This window comes from Haliotis rubra, unplaced genomic scaffold, assembly GCF_003918875.1.
Source record: "Haliotis rubra isolate DU_JTF1 unplaced genomic scaffold, ASM391887v1 Scf129, whole genome shotgun sequence".
Taxonomy (NCBI): domain Eukaryota; kingdom Metazoa; phylum Mollusca; class Gastropoda; order Lepetellida; family Haliotidae; genus Haliotis; species Haliotis rubra.
Window position 1 is genome coordinate 429,958 of NW_025765214.1, and position 21,406 is coordinate 451,363.

At 40.0% G+C, this 21,406-nt stretch overlaps 1 protein-coding gene across 2 annotated transcripts in view; it reads right to left on the reverse strand.

Moving 5' to 3' along the window:
• Positions 1-19,527: 19,527 nt before the first annotated feature.
• Positions 19,528-21,406, reverse strand: part of LOC124266918 (orexin receptor type 2-like) — a 76,518-nt gene continuing 74,639 nt past the window's right edge. For both annotated transcript variants that reach the window (XM_046701763.1, XM_046701764.1), the window contains exon 6: positions 19,528-20,566. In XM_046701763.1, the coding sequence (XP_046557719.1) occupies positions 20,403-20,566 (164 nt within the window). In that variant the 3' untranslated portion in view covers positions 19,528-20,402. The remainder of the gene's footprint in view (positions 20,567-21,406) is intronic.

Genomic DNA, 21,406 nt, shown 5'->3' on the forward strand with positions numbered 1-21,406 from the left:
TTTGACTTTTGCACCAAACCACTAAATCTGGCCAAAATGTAATGTAAATGTATGCATCTGTTCAGACACCACTGGACCAATACACCTGACACTTCAGGTATTGTTCCAACTGACGACGACACCATCCTCTTAGAGAGAGCACACGTCACCCTCACTTGACATTCTGTTCCTAAACGAATGTGGAATGTGGGTACAGAATTCAGTAGTGAGTCAGGGCCGCTTAGTAGGATTTGAAAAAAAGAAATATTTGTAATTGCTCGATGTGTTTTTAGTCACAGTAAGTGGACAACACACCACAACATACCACACACTATTACCTTGAGTGATACATGAATATGGGGATTACATGTGCATTGGATTTGCTAAATGGTCGTCGCACAGGGAGCAACTAATGAGTTCAGATATGTGTTGTAAAAACTATATATGTCAGATGTTACATTATACGTTGTAGCATTGTGGTGAGGGGTTTTACGCGTCCCTCGTCTCTTTATCCACCGAGCCTCCGGAGAAGAAATAAGTAAAGCAGCGGTTGGCTTATATGTAGATAATACAGTTATGCTGTATTGAAGTAGTAATAAGGGGGCCTATAAAATAAACAAAAAGGCTTTAAGCATGGGGGAGGGGTGGGGGTAGGAGCAGAGAGGGCAAGTTGGCTTGGTTGGGTGGGTGAAGAAGTTTGGGTGATTGGCCTTGACTATGGGAGAGAGAGGTGTAAGATGGTTGAAGGGGAAACCGGATCGAGATTGCAGTGTTTGGTTGATTTATTCTCCCTCGCAAAGATTTATAGCCCGCTTGGACGGTGTACGGCCGTACCACATTCAGAGACGAATATATTTTGAATCCGAAAATATAGACATGGCGTTTTCGGCATTGACCAAAGAGTGATGGACAATGAGTTCAGGGTCAGTCGATCTATACTACAAACAAAAAGTATGGGAACACCCTATATTTTGATAGTCATATATAAACTTAAACGTGATGATGTCATTTATACTCTAAGGTAAATGCAACTTTTTGTGTGCTTAATGGGCACTTTAAACGACATGTTGGAACGTGCAGTGAAGAAACTGATTCAATATTCGTTGAGTTTGAGTAAAATGAAACCATGTCAAAAACAGCAAAAAATAAGGGTGCTGAAACACACGAGCACAATGTTTGCTTCAGACGCCCAAACACAATAAACTAGTGCATGTGGAAGACAGACTGACGTCGTTTATATCAAGTTCAGGTGGGGCATTGTGGAAGATAAGGGAGTCGGTTATTTGACGGCTATTGTGCCATATCATTTCATGTTGACGTATATATGTCGAATTTGGTATCAAAAGGAAATAGAAAGCTTCATTTAATAAGAGTTGACGAATTAGAAATTGTTTATTGTACAGGAAGAACTGGTGTTTACATATTTGTTCATTATGTAAGTCCAAGCAGGTCGAAAATGAAATTCAGTTTGTATTCGTTTGTCCAATATAGATGTTTAAAGTTTCTCCCACATGTACTTGCTACTTTACCATTCATAAAATCGCGGCGCCTAACCAGCTAACATCACGTAACTGGGCCAGTACCGAACGTTGGTACTGGCATAATGTACGACAGTATAGAGCCAGTACTGGACCAATGCTGTTTCCCGTTAGTGGCTCGTTACAGGCAAAACTGTACTGGGCCACATATTGGTTAATGTAAATACTGCACCGCAATAGTGTACCGGCCGAGTACTGGCCCAGTGCAGGCAGTGCACTTCCTGTGTGATCATTTGTGGGAGATTATCTCAGGAGCATGTCCTCTGCTCAAGAGAGGTGGCCAAAATGTAGATTGTGGCATTTTCCACATTTCTGAATGTAAATTGACTTAATGTGAAACTAAAAAGAAACGGTAGTTGTTGTGAACCACTTATGGAGACTAATTTTTCAACTAAGGTTAAGTGTTGAGCTAACTTTTGAACAATAACATGCAGTCTTAAATTTCGCTGGGACATGGGCATTCACTATGTATGTCATGTTGTTAGATCATGGAAAAACCTGTTGACATGCCTCATTCAGAAACATAAATTCAATATATGGCCTAGATTATAGTATTGTTTGATAATCATGTCATATGGACAGAACGTCGACAAGATTTAATCAAATTAAATGAAAATATACTGTATCAGGTGAGTTGAACAATGGACTCTGAATCAATCTAAGAATGATGCATCATGTTTTCATTTTGTTTCATGAATTAAACTCATATGGATAAACTTGTGTTTTCTTTTTTATTTATTTTCAGAGTTTGTTTTTGCATCAGCTTGCTTTAAATAGCAGAAACTGTATTAAACTTAACCGGGTCAGTGCCGGCCAAACTGTAAAGGACCAATTTGCAACCGTTACGGATGTGTACTGGGCCATACTTCTTTGCCTGTATTGGTCCAGTTCAACGCCAATGTGCAAAATAGTACAGGCCCAGTTCCGGAATGCCTTCAATGGGCCTGATTTTCTGACTTTACTGGGCAGCTACGTGATGTTAGCTGGGTAGTGGTTAAAATGTTCGCTCGTCACGCCAAATACCCTGGTTCGATTCCCGACATGTGTACAATGTGTGAAGCCCATTTCTGGTGTTCCCCGTCGTGATATTGCTGGAATATTGCTAAAAGCGGCGTAAAACTAAACTCACTCACCTTTCATAATGTACAAACACACTCCAAAGTCAACTACTGTAACTGTCCAGAATAATTTAGCAATGTTTATCAAGGCGTTTTCTCTTGTAACAACTGTAATTACTATAATATATATGTCTTTATGCACGCATCAAATGGTCAATGAATTGTTTGTACGTGGGCTTGGGGCCTTGATCATACTGACATAAAATATCTGAAAATGCTGAAGTTCTTCACTCTGTGGCCAGTTTCCATTGTTCTGATTTCGCCAACTCCAGAAGACATTTTGACGATGCATGGATGAGAAAACAGATCGACTTCAGAGGAGCACAATTTGAGACGATGAGAATGACTATTGCTTTGCTAAATGTCACCATGCGGAAGTTATCTATGATGAAGGTTTTCAGGTATTATTTGCTTCTTTTTATGAAAGACGTCTCTTCAGGTTACTGTACTTGAAAACAACCGAGTTAATCATTAATACAAGTTGCTGAGTGTGCGACATATCGTAGGCTAGGAGTGAGTGGGTGAGTTTAGTTTTAGTTTGGCAACATACAAGCAATATCACGGCGGGGGACACCAGAAATGGGCTACACACATAGCACCCACGTGGGAACTCGAACCCGAGTCTTCGGCGTGACGAACGAACCACTAGGCTACCCTACCGCCCCCGTAATACCCCCTTCACACTTAAGACGGAATGGGCCGGAATGCTGTCGAAATAAAAATTCCTGAAGATTTCTGGAAATTCGAACTGCATTCTAAAAGTTCTTACTGCATTCCGCATGCATTCCAACTATTCGGGTCAATTCCTGAAACATGCCCGAAGGTTTTGAACATGTTCAAAACGTTCGATGTACATTCGAAGTTGAAAAATACCGAACGGCATTTCAAGTGCATTCTAACTGCATTCTAAGTATTCTTACCACATTCTAACTGCATTCTAATTATTCTGAACGTACTCGAGGGGGAATCGAAAAGGCAAGCCACTTAAAATCCTGTCATAATGTCCCGAATGCGCATCGAATGAGTCAACATGTATCTCGATTGCTGCTTGAATTCAGGTTGAACATTCTTCAAATATATTGGAATATTTCGATTGCAGTTAGAATACAGCTCGAATGTACCTCGAAAACACATCGTATACAGCCAGAACGTCCCGAAAGCTCTTCAAATGTGCCCTGAAGTCATCAGAACACCGCCTAATCGCATAAAAACGTGGCCACCTGTCACTAAACATCAGATAGCATTTAGTAGTCGCCATGATAACACATTAATATGTTGGTGTCATATTGGATAATAATTACACAAGATGGAATAAAACCCTTATCAATGATAAAAAGTCAGCAAATCGAATGTCCATATCCATCAAGCATCCTGTTCAGCCAGGGCACGGCTCCTACTGGGTTGTTGAAGTAATGCTTGAGGAACTCTCGCTACTTCTTCCCAGCCTGGGTGTCTCTGTTTGCTCCTACAACATGCTGCACATCTTCAAGTTGTCTCCAGGCTCCTGGTCCCATGCTGTGCTGCTCATCTTCCTCATGCACCATACCATTGTGGAGATTAGGATAACGGATCCTCATCAGTTTGTGCAGACAGACACAGCATTCAACGATGTCCTTCACTACGGAAGGCCTTGGCAGTATGATGGTGAGGAAAATTTGCCATCTCTGAGCCATCATTCCAAATGCATTCTCCACTATCAATCGGCCCCTGGAGATCCTGTAGTTGTAGGTTTCTTTCGTCTCTCTGGAGAGTCCTATGACTATAAGGTTTCATCAAGAAGGTGCTTATGCCAAAGGCATCATCTCCCAGAATAAAGCATGGCATATCTTCGTCATGTTGGGGTAAGGGGGACGGATCAGGAAATCTTATGCTCCCGTCTTCAAGAGAGTCCTTGAACTCGCACTGGTTGAATATTTGAGCATGAAACATACTTCCGTTAGCACCGAGGTATACGCACAGGAACTTTTAATGTCCATCCACAAGGGTCACGATGACCACAGAGGCCATTGTAGTTGTGTGGTACAATGAGCCGCTCTTGGCAGGTTTCCTTATGACCACATGTTTGCCAACTAAAGCTCCAACGGCATGAGGAATATTCCACCCGTTTCTGAAGACCGCTTCAATGGGTGCTCATTCTCCTTGAGTAGTAGGGCAAGTGATAACCCCATCCTTGTATTCCTCCACAGTGGCCTTACATACGTCTGAGATTAGGCTGATTAGGCTGATTGAGTTCCTTGCCACGCGGAAGCTGTGCATGGTGCTGGAGTACCCATCATCTGAAGCCAGGAACCTCAATGTGATGGCTAGCTATAGATTCTAGCCTATAGTTTGGCATGAAATGAAAGTGGACCCGGGTTTTTTAAATATCTCTTCATCCAATGACCCAATCGATCTCAAACTGTGCAAGTGGATGTTTTGTCAGACAACCTAAACACATTGTAAATCACCGATTTTATGCATTTGTATTAAATAATCTGTCTATGTAACTGTCAACGAAATAAACAGCAGAAAGCAAACTGCTTGCAGAGGGAGGGAGCCAATGACCTGTAACAGCGGCAGTGTTGGGTCATAAAGGTCAACGTTCGTCAATGTAGGTCAGCTATGCACGTGACAGGTATGAAGAGGTGTTCATTTCTAGCAAATAGCCGGCGAATGACATCTCTGATGACCCTGATGTCAAAAGAATCTAACTTTGGATGCCTACCTTTTTGTACAAGGTTTTGTTTATTGGTTGTTGGTTTATTTTTCACAATTTATAGCACGATGTTCTTTTTCATGCCAAGAGCAAAAGTTGTACGTTTCATGTAATCCGACACCTTATATATCGGTTTGCTACGTTTGCTCTCTTTTTAAAAAAAATTCAACACATTTCTAATTAAACGTTTAGCATCATCTGAATAAGCTTTCATGATGACAGCTAGAAGTAGTCAATGTGAATGATCCAAACAGTCTATCACTGTACAGTGCACAGGTAACTATCATGAACTGCACGTGCATTTACCTTTATGACCAAACACTGCCGCTGTTACAGGTCATTGGCTCCCTCCCTCTGCAAGCAGTCTGCGGTCTGCTGTTTATTTTGTTGACAGTTACATAGACAGATTCTTTAATACAAATGCATAAAATCGGTGATTTACAATGTGATTAGGTTGTCTGACAAAACATCCACTTGCACAGTTTGAGATCGATTGGGTCATTGGATGAAGAGATATTTACAAAAAAACGGGTCCACATGCATTTCATGCCAAACTATAGGGGTAGCACCTTTCTCATATATGTATCCTGCTTCTGTACTATTTGCCCCACTCTGCACCAACTCATCAAACATGGCGGGGCGGTGGGGTAGCCTAGTAGGTCAAAGCGTTCGCTCGTCACGCCGAAGATCTGGGTTCGATTCCCCACATGGGTACAATGTGTGAAGCCCATTTCTGGTGTCCCCCCGCCGTGATATTGCTGGAATATTGCTATTGAATTATTGCCATCAAACATGGCAGGGTCCATCCTAAGGTAGTTGAAGAAAGATTGCGGATCCTCAACTCTGAGCTCCTCCATCAGACTAGCGTAATGTCCATACAGGCTCTTCCTCTCCTGTGTCAGCCATGGTCTGGTCTGGAATCTCCAGGGTCTTCTCCTATGTCTTGTCCTGGCCTCCTCACCATGTATTTCAATCAGGTCTTGCTGGGGGATAGCAATCTGGAGCAATGCAACATTGTCAGGGGGTCCATACTCTATGGGAGTTGGGAAGAGACTGATGAATAGTCTCGATTGAACATGTTTTTATACCCCATCGTAGAACATTCCTGCAACACTCGTCATGCATTCCTGACATTCGTGTTACATTCTAAGTGCATTTGAAATGCATTTGAAATATTTGAGCAGCATTCTGTTTGAATTGTTTAACATTCGATCCATACTCGGGGTCATTCCAAGAGGGTTCGGAATACATTCTATGTAAATTCGTACAGCATTCGAAGTACTTTCCAACTGAAATTCGCGTGCTGTTCTCGCAGCAATCAAACCAGACGGCAGTCGAAATGCATTCTAAGTATTCTCAGTGTATTCTTGCGGTATTCTGCATATTCCTACTGTATTCCAATTCATTCGAGCTGCATTCGAGATCAATTACACTCGGATTGAGCAAGAATCATTCGAAGCGGGTTCGAAGTGAATTCTATGTATTCCAACAGCATTCTTACAAAGCTTGAAGAAAATGTATATTTTGACATTCTCTCACGAATGCGGTTCGAATTTTGGAAATATTTTTTTTCTGGCTGATTCTCCTTGATTCCTGTCAATTCGAAATAAGTGTGAAGGACCTTGAAGCCAGGACCGCCATGTAGCTGGAATATTGCAGCGTAAAACTAAACTCACTCACTTAAGCGAGGAAAGAAATATTGGAGAATTTCTTACACATTCCAAGTTTGCAGCTGTATACTGTTAGCCAACCGCTAACGGAGGAAACAGCGTTTTCGGAATATGATGACCCAAAATCAAATAAGTCGCCGACCCTTACCATTTGATCCATCAGTTCCCTAATGAAATGAGGGTGTAAATCCGGCTTCGGAACCATGCAGGAAGCAGAAGTATTTTAGGTCCCCAAGGTCCCAAATTATGGTAGGCATACTTAAGTTGCTGGCGATCTAAAGCCTAATTTTATACGGTGTTGTGGAATAAAGAGCCATTATTTCAATATGGTCTCGAACTTGTTTTAGATTTTATCTGTGATATTCTAGTTGCTATACAGCCCTCCCATGGCAGTTTTCTTTAATGAAGAAATAATTTATTTTTATTATTTATATGTGACTTTCTGTTGTCACGATATTGCTGAAATATTGCCGATGTCACATAAAATTCTAACTCACTAGTAATGCAAAATGACTCTAGTTCTATAAAAGAGGCCCACTACTTTGACATGCATCATTTGGAGTTCCCATTGTGAGCTGAGAACTGAAATACTGTTCAATGCTGTATAAAATACATCTCTATCACGTATGCTGTCGTTCACATCAACAGTTCCACCAAACGCCTGCGCGTCCTCGAAATCCATCGAAGCGGACGTAAAATGTTACGCTTGTCTTGAGAAAGTTCGCTTTACAACACAACCAATGGAGAAGCACTACGGGGTGCCTCATATCGTTGCAAGTGGCATGGCTCTATGCAAATAGTACACATCCAGTACAGATATGGTTGTGTCAGACTCGATTGTATACAGTCCATCTTTATATTGAGTGACATGACGGAGTGCAACTATAAACTGCTTCCAACCAATAACCAGCCGTAGTGTGACAAATTCTTTTTCGACGTTTCGTCGAATTCACTTATGATCTTCATATCGATTCCAGCTTTGAAGTGTATCCTGTGTGGTTTGTTGAAGAATCACAAACCCTGGGTGAAGTCATAAAGATGACAGTTTGTATTTTCTGAAACGCTTCAGATGTTCCTTTGGAAATAACAGCTGTAATATAAAAGTACTTACGGCTACAAACATAAAAGTGAAATATAACTTTATATTACTTATCAACAAATATCAGAATCCCATATAACACAGTTGCTGTGATAAAGATGTCTATTCACATGACAAACTAATAGCATGCCACAACAGAGAATTGCTGTAATTCTTTCTGACATTCACAGATTATATGTAGCGATTATAATCACATCCATCCATGGCACACAATTTGAGTGCATAATTCTCATAACACACAATTTGTATGGCACCGATATTAACTTACATGACAAGATAAGCCACTTCTGCACATAAAGTTCTATAATTTAATTAGCCAATACAAATTAGCTATAATACATTTGTTTACATATGTAAACGATTAAAGCAAACCTGGCGATACAGGTACAACATTAACCGTAATAGCTGGTTGAGTTTGTATTGATTCAATTAATTACCAAATGAGGCAATGATATAACACATACGAACCTGAGTAAACACTTATACACAACTGCACCAGAAACACATAAATGTACCACTCACACAAGCACTGATCTGTGATAAACTAAAACATATTAAGCGAAGAAAAACAGATCTGTATACAATGGCGACTACAACGAAAGTGCAAAACAGAAATTAGGCACTTGGGCATACACATATAAGACATACAAGGCACAATGGAGATTGTGCTGTTGTATTCACAACAAGTTAAAGTCCATACGGCGTGAGAACTATATGAGACTTGCCATTTCAAGTAGAAGCTGAAATTCGGGTGTGCTCCATATGCAAATAATATATACATATAAACATAATCACAAACCTCTATATAAGTACCTGTAGTTCGGGTCGGTGCAGTTCGCACGGGGTAATTCAATGGTTCTGTGCTCAGACTCCGTGACATGGTTGAAGGCGTGCCATCGAACATGAATCTCTGTTCATTATATCAATCCCTGATATATCTTAATTATGGGATTTAAAGAACAAGCATACACATGTACTCATATATTTGGTTTGTTCCTGTCTGAATGCTATGCCCATGTGTCACATCGAGTTGGACAAAAACGCCATCGTTACCATGACTAACTCAAGTCGATTGTTCTGGATTCTATGTGATTTCAAAGCCTAAAGCATTTTTCATTTGATTCAGCACTGGATTTAGATAAGGTCAATCGACACGCTGAATAGCCTTAAGTCATAATTTTGTTACCGCTGACCTTTTCATTTCTGAGGTCACAAGTCGTGTTGAAAGTAGTGTAAAACCATACTCATTACACGCGAAATAGCTACTGATAGAACAGGGCACGATAACCGTAACACCTGGTGTCATTACTTTATTTGCAAGTTCACGTTCTTCCAGAGTGAATCGGCGTATTTTGATTTGACAGTGAACCGAATGCGGCTAGCCTTAAAACATTTGTGTGTTTTCACTCCAGTGTACCCCAACTGATTCTGACCGCCTCCGTGGTGTAGTGGTTAGAGCGTCCGCCCGGAGAGCGGAAGGTCGCGGGTTCGATCTCCGACCGCGTCATACCAAAAGACGTTAAAATATGGTACTAGTTGGTCCCTGCCTGGCGCTCGGCATTAATGGGTACAACAAGGACTGGTCGGCTCGGAGTCAGTCTAATGTGTCTGAGTGGGGTATTCATGCTTAACTGCGGCATGGTATCTCAGTGGGCTAGCACTATAAAAACAGCTTCAGTCTGGGCTAGTACAAGCAGCCGCACATACACATACACACGCATGCACGTCGTCATATGAGCGAAATATTCTCAGGCACGACGTAAAACCCAATTTCACCTCACATCACCTAACTGATTCTGCCGAACATCCTTTAGATGTGTACCCTTTAAAATCCGAGTTGGTCTTCAGCAACCCATGCTTGTCGTAAGAGGCGGTTAACGGGATCGGGTGGTCAGACTCGCCAACCTTGTTGACACACGTCATCATATCCCAGTTGTGTAGGTCTATCTATGCTCATGCTGTTGATCACTGGATTGTCTGGTCCAGACTCGATTATCTCCAGACCGCCGCCGCCATAAAGCTGGATTAGTGCGGCGTTAAACAGCCAAACCTTTAGACCTGCCTGTCTGCGTTTGATTCCCAGATTCGGATCAATTGTGATCAACGCAATACCCAAATCAAAAGATGAGATTTGCGATTATTTTGGACGAGATATTCTAACGTTAAACACATAGAACAGATGAACTGTACAAATGCATGTGATGCCTTATTCAAACTTTAAATTGAAATATTGACGGTTGACGAAAAGGACTTAGGAAATGCTTTCTGCGACGACAATGTCATTTGAACTGATTTGATCACAGTGAAGTGTTTGTGATAATATGTTAAAGTTGTTGACGCTATCAAATTTAGCTGTCAAATAAAATGGTCCTAAAAGTGACCTGTCATTCAGATGATCATTACCTTAGTCAATGTATTGTAGACAGACAGGCATAAAAGTAACGAAGGTCGCGTCCAACTCACGCAGTCAATCATACTATTTGAATTTCATGATATATGATTTAACTTTACTTGCATCATGTGATGTAACAGCTGAAGCTATTGTGTGAGGTGAGGTGAAATTGGGTTTATCGTCGTGCTTGAGAATATTTCGCTCATATGACGACGTGCATGCGTGTGTATGTGTATGTGCGGCTGTTTGTACTAGCCCAGACTTAAGCTGGTTTTATAATGCTAGCCCACTGAGATACCATGCCGCAGTGAAGCATGAATTCCCCACTCAGACACATTGCACTGACTCCGAGCCGACCAGTCCTTGTTGTACCCATTAATGCCGAAGCTATTGTGTAACAAACTCTTGTGAATGTGTTGAGTTTTATCCCGCTTCGGGACACATGTCATCTGTAACAGTTTGACGGATACCAAAATGTACTTCACACAATATACACATGTGGAGATTCAAATCCAATCCGGGTCAATAAACAACTATGTGAACGCCACGTCATTTAAAACTGTAAACAACGTTTTGATAAATTTTACTTACAACTAAGTCAAATTATCAATAATCGTATACACTTACTTACTGATTACATAAAGGCTGCCACACCTAAACCAATTCGACATGCATAGGGTACCACATTGCTTGTGATTTTCTTTGAGTGTTATGGAACACGCTCACTGAAATATCCCCTTACATATATTTGCAGCTGCGGTTTAGAACGCAGTGCTGCTAAATTGATAACACGTGTGTTAACCTAAACAAATCATGTAAAACTAATAGACCTGTCTTCCCGAGCCACAACTCGTGCAATCACCCTGTGTGAGCCGACTGGAATTAAAGCCGAAAAATTAAAAAAGGAGTAATTTTCTCCAAATTGACTGGAACGTTCCTCCAAGCACTACTGGAGTGAAATCCTTTGAGTGAGTCTTGTAGGGATTGAGAGAACTCAAGGGGTTTCGAGTGGTTAGCTCACGTCACAAGGCCATTGTTCATTCGTCTTTCAATCGCATCAGCTGTAATTTGGTTCCCTGTCCTCGTGACAAAAGCCCTAAATAGTCATTATCTGTACTTGAATGTGAAGACTAATTTTGGGACGCGACCGAGATAGATTGTCGATTAGCGTTGGTTTTTGGATTTTAGGAACCCATTTCAAGGGTAATTTAATTAGTAGCATTGCATAATGCTTTCTAATATATGGCTATATATAACAAATTAGGTAACGAGTTTAGCAGTTGTGTAACGTCGCAAGTCGCAAACATGATGAGATGCATGGTTTGATGCATCAGTGACAAAAATGATGTCCGATGCAATTCCCTATTTTGACTTGTACCATACGCTCCCGATTCCTTTCAGGTGAACAGTTGACAAACTTTCGCATATGTTACTGAAGGGTGCCACTGGTGGGGCAGGATGCGTCCACCTTTTCGCGAACATAGTGATAGTGATTAATAAACACATGCTAAGTCATCATATCTGAGAACGTCAATCACTGGATTGCCTGGTCCAGCCACGATTGTTGGCAGACCACGTCGTACAGTTGTAATACTGCTGAATGCGGTGTCAAACAAACGCATACTCATGATACGGTCACAATTGTACAATCGACTCTGCTCTTAGCAGAAAGTTCTTATGAATGTGGAAAGGTTTTTCTCCATTTTGTCTATGACAATGTTGAAGCAAACCACACAATCCAACTGCCGCTGCGGTAGGGTTATATTGTCTTAATTTTGTATTATGAAGTCGATGTTTTCAAGCCTCTTAACTTAAGTTATCGGAGCTATGACAACGTCTAATTACAGATTACTAACTTGTATATCGCAGTTGGATGTATTTTGTTCCCTGTGCGTAACACTAGGGATGTCCTGAAATGATGGGTCATATTTATTGTTATATCTTTACTTGAGGTGAATATGGCGTTATATATATCTTATCCTCCGTGCGGGATATGACATTGAAGTAGTCATGTCCTTTAGCTGAGGATCTGGCGTTGTAAACAGTAATGTAGTAATGAATACGTTGTTGCAGGTCTAATATTCCGTCGTTACTGATGATGAATACGGCGTTACATATATAATATCCTCTGTGATGGATCTGACATTGAAGTAGTTCTGTCCTGTAGCAATGGATTTGACGTTGCAGGTCTAATATTCCGTCGTTACTGATGAAGAATCTGGCGTTACATATGTAATATCCTCTGTGATGGATCTGCCATTGAAGTTGTTGTGTCCTGTTGTAATGGATCTGACGTTGTTGGTCTAATATTCCGTCGGTACTGATGATGAATACGGCGTTACATATATAATATCCTCTGTGATGGATCTGGCATTGAAGTAGTTCTGTCCTGTAGCAATGGATTTGACGTTGCAGGTCTAATATTCCGTCGTTACTGATGAAGAATCTGGCGTTACATATGTAATATCCTCTGTGATGGATCTGCCATTGAAGTTGTTGTGTCCTGTTGTAATGGATCTGACGTTGCAGGTCTAATATTCCGTCGTTACTGATGAACAATCTGACGTCACATATATAATATCCTCTGTGATGGATCTGCCATTGAAGTTGTTTTGTCCTGTTGTAATGAATACGGAGTTGTTGGTCTAATATTCCGTCGTTACTGATGAAGAATCTCGCGTTACACATATAATTTCCTCTCTGATGAATCTGGCATTGAAGTAGTTATGTCCTGTAGTAATGAATACGGCGTTGCAGGTCTATTATAAATATTCCGTCGGTACTGATGGTGAATCTGGCGTTACCACTGATCTGATGTTTTTTGCAACAGCTCTGACTTTGCAGTAGTTATGCCTTGTTGCAATAGATCTGACGGTTTAGAAGTTATGTCCTTTAGTAATGAATACGGTGTTGTAGGTATACTGTTCTGTCGTTACTGATGATGTATCTGGCGTTACAGATGTAATGTCCTCTAGTAATGGATCTGGCGCTGAAGAGATTCTGTCCTTAAGTAATTGACCTTACGTAGCAGCTCTAAAGTTCTGTTGGTGATGAATCTGGCATTAATGATGTGATATCCTGAAGAGAGGAATCTGGCGTTGCAATAGTGATGCCCTTGTGGATTGAATCTGGCTTTGCCTAAGTGATGACCAGTGGAAATGAACCTGGCGTTGCAGACGAGATGTCCTGTAATGTCTTGTACAACTATAATGTGAGTTTCACCTTTCGGACTAACTTTGGTTGTTGCCCGTCTCTATGGCAGATTACAGTCTTCTCATCTCAATATTCCAATAAAACTAGTTCGAAAAAGAAAGAAAAATATGATTTATTACTAGTTGTTTTCCTGAAATTGTTGACAAATGTAACATACTTTACACAAATGTTTAGGCTGAACTGCTACCGATGTAACTTGTTTTACCTCATTGAAAGTCTCAGAAGTCTTTTAAACATGGAGGCATGGGAAAAAATGACAGAGTAGTTTAAAGTGCTGCAATTTCTCAAACAGATTAAATATTTTTCCAATTCAAATGCCGTTTAGAAATACTTTAAAACTGTTATTGCGTAGACATATTGTACTCTCACAATTTGACTTGGTAATGTATTATTTGATTGTTGAATGTTTCTAGGACTGGTTCCGGCTGTGCCGGGACACTCTTTAAGAAGTAGGCTAGTACTTGTACTAGTTCTTGTCCCTGAAGGTTACGACGATATAATCATGTTTGCTTGGATGGTAAGTAATAGGAATAGAATACCAGGCCAACGTTTCTTCCGTGGTTTTTTTTAGAAACAACGTTCATGTATATTACTGCTGACTCATATTTGTTGAACCTTGCTATCAGCTGTGCTCATCTGCATGGATTCTTGGAAGATAAGATTTCCCTGGTTCAGACAGCCGCGATATGAACAGAACGTATATCACCCTTATCGTTCAGGGAACACGCGTGACACTGTATAGAGTTCAACATATTTTATATTTGGGATTAAATAGAGCTGATGTACAGAGTTGCGTCCCTTGGACACGCAAGAAGCCAGTGAGTGTGGTTTCGAGTCCTGATTTGCCCCGAGTATGTTTCTAGGTTTGTCATAACCAGACCCGTGCTTATGGGTTTCTGCAGTATGGAAAAGCCCATCACCGCTTTCTTCCCCAATACCAAGCTTATACGCTCTGATATTAATGGAAGACGTCAAGAGTGGGCTTAAACCAAACTCTCCCTATCATTGAACAGGAAAAAAACCCAGGATAAAGTGCCCACAGTGGTCATGAAATCTTATAACATCAAACTACCAAGGACAAGATCCCCGGCCGCGTCATGCTAAAAGACGTTAAAATATGGTACTTGTTGGTCCCTGCCTGGCGCTCGGCATTTATGGGTACAACAAGGACTGTTCGGCTCGGAGTCAGTATTATGTGTCTGAGTGGGGTATTCATGCTTCACTGCGGCATGGTATCTCAGTGGGCTAGCACTATAAAACCAGCTTCAGTCTGGGCTAGTACAAGCAGCCGCAAATACACATACCCACGCATGCACGTCGTCATATGAGCGAAATATTCTCAAGCACGACGTTAAACCCAATTTCACCTCACCTCATCAAGGACAAATACACTTTTAATCATCATGTAAGGATTTGGTTTTCGTTGCAAATTAACAAATAAGTATATATTAGCAATGTTACAGGCAGAACGTCCCAACAATGCCTTGTTTTTGGCACTAGCCAATTAAATAACATTGAATTGACAGTTCAAAAAAGGGGGTCATTACGGATCATTGTACTGTCAGCAGAGTGGTACGCTAAGCCCATTACTATTGTAATGTGAAAGTATTGGGTTGTCCGTAACGTATTTTGAGTCATGTAACATCAACCTCTGTTTCTGTGTCTGAAACATATACACAGCAAGCCGTCATGTGGCTGGAGCCCGTGAATATCAGTGTGTTTGAATTGGTCTTTAGTAACACATGCTTGTCTTACACGCGACTGGGGCGGTGGGGTAGCCTAGTGGTTAAAGCGTTGACTCGTCACGCCGAAGGCCCGGGTTCGATTCCCCACATGGGTACAGTGTGTGAAGCCCATTCCTGGTGTCCCCCGCCTTGATATTGCTGGAATATTGCTAAAAGCGGCGTTAAACCATACTCACTCACTCACTCACTCACTTACACGCAACTAACGGGATCGGGTGATCAGGTTTGCTGACTATTGTCCCCAGTTGCTCATGATGTCGATCACTGGATTGAATACTGCTGCGCTAAACAACAAACAATCAAACGAACAAAATCATACGACTGGATTATACTGCTGAGTGCTTCGCCAAACGATAAACCTCAGTGATGCTGACTCCATCTCTACTTAATAATCTGACACGGTTTCATAATGCTACTTGCGTTTGATTTTTTTCTGTTTGTTCAGTCATTTCTATTTGTTCAGTTATTTCTGCTTGCTCAGTTATTTCTGTTTGCTCATTTTCAGAGATACTTGCCGGAACAAATATGATGCTGTGGCTTTGCAATAATAATGGTTCTTTCATGATCACGGGAAAAAACATGGCGTTCCTATTTTCAAAACGCCGTGTTTACGTTCCAGTTGTCTCTGTTATCATTTAGCTGATCGAAGTTATTGGGGCCTTCGAAAATATAACCAATGTCGATTCTGCCACTTTTATATCGTCCTTAATAAATCAATTGCTCTGAAGGAACCTAATTTCTGATTTGATATTACTGTTTTTCGAGCATGACCCTGCAGTAGGCAGAAGTATCGTAAGTCTCCACGGTCCATTGTCCCAGTGGAAAGTGGTCTAACGTTGGTTGCTGTGATCTATAGCCCGATTTTAAATTGTGTTCTTGAATTATGATTTTGTCTTTTAAAATGATGTTCAACTACTTTTTAATATAATCTGTGGCAAACTAGTTGTTTCACTGTCTTTCGATAACAGCTTTGTTATATAAGTATAATAATTTTATTGTTTATGCATGACTTTCTGTCGTCACGATATCTCTGAAACATTGCCTGTGTGACGTCAAATTTGAGCTCACTCATTCACTAATATAGCATGACAGGAACGTAGTCATGAGTCAGTGAAACACACAACACAACTGTGAATTGTATATTACGGTTTAAAAATACGGTGACTTAAGGTTTCAAAAATAACATGTTCCTCCAGTTCCTGTTGTGGATGGGTGTACATTAAATTTACAAATGGAAACATCCATTTTTATCACGAGAGTGAGTGAGTGTACGGGCTTTTACTCCGCCTTTAGCAATATTCAATCAATATCACCGGAAATATGCTTCACATTATAAACATGTGGGGAATCGAACACGTGTCCACGTGACGAGCCACGCCTCCTTGTATCACAATAAGTAGCTTTGAAAAAGGAATGCTTGTAAATATTGGTACTGACGTCACATTTATTCACGTAATCATTCGTATTCAATCTCAGTTTAGTTATGGCAGCATAAGTGACGTCTTGACAGTTATCCGTCTTATGAACATTCAATCATCATTTCATTTTTCGCCGATGTTTTGTTCAAAACTTTGTCAGTTTTTGTTGACGTGTTTCATCATATTAACGATGTGCGGCCAATTAGTGTAAATTCAGTTTGTGTACTTTCCTTGTCGCTATTCTTAAACGATAAATAGTATTACTTTCTGTTCTGCAAACATAATATCCGAACCTACGACCAATGAAAACGATGGACGATTCACCAATTTTAATTGTCAAGCAGTCTGATTTTATATCTTCTTGAAGAGACATTTAGAAGTTGGAGCAGTAAGGAAGGATAGCTTCTTTATTACAATGAGATGCCTCTCAATCTTTATTCTGTTAATTACTTGCTTCACAAAGGTTTTAGAACCTACACCGAAACGTTGCTCTCACTGTAATAAAGACATTGTTAATCCATATAGTGTTATCCTTCCTTCCAACCTTATTTCATGTTATTTCAGTTCTTCGGCAACACACAGTTTAGTGACCTGAAGTCTGTTATGGAACAAGAAGGTACGTTTTCGTCACAGCAATATCCCAGCCTTATTACATCAGTCTTAGAATATTGTATTAGTGCAGAAGCCTGATTGAGCTGGAGTTCAGAAAATGAACGCCTTGTGGGCACGATTATTGACACTAGCCATGCTACTCATTGTCTTTGCTACCGTATTAACATACCACGAAACAGGCGCTAGAGGAGACTTAGTGCGTCTGCTTGCCAATGAAACAAGAAATGGTTTTGTATTTAAAAAGTCCTGACAGGATGCGTTTGAGCAAAATTTCAAGATTATTATCTGATCCCACAACCAAGCAGATTTCCAACATCATATGAGAGACCTGTGCCATCAATATGAGACGCATTCAAGGCTGTGGGATTTCATTCACACTCATCGTACTTATCATTCTTTATATCATTGATTTTTCGGCAATAACCTTCATTTTACATGCAAATATCCTCTTGTGCTGAGTTGGAAAGTATTAATAAAGTTGAAAGATCATTAACACATTCAGAGATGCAATTTTATTTCACAAATGCTTAACTGCGTTCACATATTTGTATTCACATTACATATCCACTGACGAATATATGTACACAATAACAATCGTATTTTACCAAGTGGAAGTCCGTTGCGCCTTTGTACATAATATTAGGACAACACTGATACAATGGTGGCATGGTGCTAGATCGATACTTATGATCAGATGGATTTGTGAATTGCAATAAGGTAGGCCAGGGCCAAAATATACGTTTACACTAAAGCTTCTAGTGGTCATATATCATCTCTGACGATGAAGTTGTCTCCTTGTATTATGACGTTGCTGTTACGTGTCGATATTCTTCTTTCAGAATATCAGTTTGACGTTGCTGTCAAACAAGCATGATTCAGCCACTCCCAACAATAAAAATAATTCCCATAGTTAGTGTCAAAGCAACAAAAGGATACTAAAGTAAGTAACCGGAGGATGAGGTTAAACTGAAAGGAAGAGAATGTTCCATTTTACAACCTGTATATTGCCAATAAATATATTTCTGAATTTTTCTGACGTCATATGAAGTGAAATCTACAGAAGATGCTTTATATCGACATTATTGCTGCATATATTGTTTTTAATAGAAGTGTGTTCATTTCCCAAGTATTAATCTTACCTATTGCATTTACACGTATCGAACTGAATATGGCATAATTGATATTTTTACCATGTAGAATAGGACTATTTGCAGGGATGACAAGAATAGTATTTCAATCAAACGACCACCATATATTTGCAATGTCTTTCGTTAAACATAATGCAATCTTTACATACATTCTTATTGCATTAAAACAATAATAGGATATCTGATAAATCAACATTCACAGTTAAAAATACATAATGATAATATTACAATAAATAGCACAAGATAACAAATAACAATAGATCCCGTAACAAGCAAACGTGTAGATAAATTAAACATAGGCAAACTGTACACTTCCCCACTTGTGTTTCATCGTCAAGGGGGAAATTTCATTTGAGGATAACGTTATCAACATATGAGTTAAAAGGTCATTCAAAGCTGTGACTTCACAGGCGTTTTTTAAACATCACAGGTTTGATGATAACAAAGAAACGAAAACATACTGGATGAACTTCCTATGGTTTGAATACACTTTCTTGATGTCTGATATGTAAAGTTCTGATGTTGACAATGTGTTTGCACCAAACAATACACCACAGAACTCCCTATGAACTGCATACACTTCTACGGTAGTACTGGATGTTTACAAATACAATGCAATAATACAACACATCAATTCGTCTTTATATAGTGATCAAATGATATTGAGTGAAACACCACAACTTGTTAACAACAGAAACCGTGAGAGAGAGAGAGAGAGAGAGAGAGAGAGATCGAGAGAGAGAGAGAGAGAGAGAGAGAGAGAGAGAGAGAGAGAGAGAGAGAGAAGGTAGAGAGAGAGAGAGAGAGAATCGAGGCTTTGACATTCAAGGTAAAAAGTCTTCATAATCGAGGCTTTTATGGCAAGGCCTGTAAGCTCAATGTAACGAAGGTCGACATCTGCAATATATTAATCCTATTAATTAAAGCAACTAATCTTGTTACATTTATTTATATTTATTCTGGAAAATAGGATTTGTAACGCGAACACCACAACACAGTATTGTAGACCTAGATCAAGTGAAGAGTGAATGAGTTAATTTTCAACGTCACATCGGCAATATCTCAGCCATGACGTTACGATGAAGTGAATGAGCATGCAACTCATATATCCGGAGAATCTATGTTACACACACAAATAGACTTTACCAAAACCTTTCAGATTTATTTCATGTGTGGTGCAAAATGGAAAGAGAAATACATGTATGTATTCACAACTTTATGTGAGATTTACTTTAAGAATATAGTTGAACTAAACTAGTATTCTCAACAAAGACCAAAGTTGTTGGTTTAGCAAACGTCCATTGACGTTTCAGTTAACCCGTCAACATTTCTAAACGCCTAACGGCAACATACAGAACGTGATCATCAATATAGTCACATGGATCAAGCGTAAATAAGGCCTGTTCAATGAAATCGAGACCCCGAGGTTACACACGTTACTGACCATGTCCCTGCGGATACGTCGTCTCTTTGAATGTTGCTTCTGGCCTCTGGTCTTTAAAGGTTCATGAATATACTAATGAACAATGACGTGTCTGACTGAGCTCTGACAATACAAGTGATATGGCTTTTGCACCTGTACCATGTGCAGTTAACGATCGTATTACGCGGAATCGACAAAATGTCGCCGGGTCATCGTTTTCACATTCCATAAAAAATAAGCTTTTTCGTTCGAGTGGTAAGACGTCTTCAATCCCGTAATTTGAAATCAGATTCATCTTTGTTTCACTGGTGTGCATTCGGAGTTTCACGCTAATCAGTAAGGGAAGACCTGCTCAGTCTTTAAAGCTTGTGAGTGTGACTTCTTCAGTATGGCAGTTGCTGTAGTTGCTGTTGGAGAACGTCATGGTGAACGTCCCGTCACGTCGGCGTGGATTGGTTTTATACCAGGGGCGAAGGCAGCAATAGCATGCCAACTTGAACTCCTTGCGGAATTTTGCTGGAATAAATTAAATGATAAGTTATCCAAGAGATAATGGCAACGTCAGATATATTATATTTAACATCTTCGGTTGCAAGATGAAAAAGGTAACAGTTTATTCTCTCAGAATAGAAAAGGAAACATGACTGTATTTATTGACACTAGAAAAGGCGTTGTCACTTATAGCCTCAAATGTAATGCTCGCTGTGGTACCTCCTCTGAGTAGTACCGGAATCACATGAAAAAAGTTGTACTTTCGAAATAGGAACAGACACGATGATAGTCTTTCCGTTGTTATGGCCAGTAGCTACAAGGCACTGCATTCCAGAAAACATAAAAAAGGTTTTATGGAACGATCTTAATCATCAAACACAAAGCGTCATTCAATGCCCATTCAATGCACATTTGTTTAACCACTAATTGGCCATCACGTGGTATTCTGGGAATTCAATGTACACAGGGGATGAAACTTGAATAAAGGTCGGTTGTCAAAAACACAAAATGACATATCCGATGTCTTCCAGTAACTCCTCAAAATATTTCTGTTCTCCTTGTGTTAAGATGAGGTTACACCTAATGATACTATCGGTTCAGGCTTAATTGCAAGTGTGACGGATTGACTAAATCAATGTTTTTTTCTCATGAGCAAATGCCAATTATTCCGCAATATGAAGAAACTCTTCAGAAATAACAAATCGAAACGAATATGGGGGATTTGTTAATTTAAAGTGAATTCTGTCTCGGTTCAATAATATTTATCAACTGATTGAGACGTTACCCGTAATTGGATCCTCAAGAGAGTTTCTCTTTCTTGCCGTTATTAAAACATCAGAGACATTCATTCCTTTTAAAAAGTTG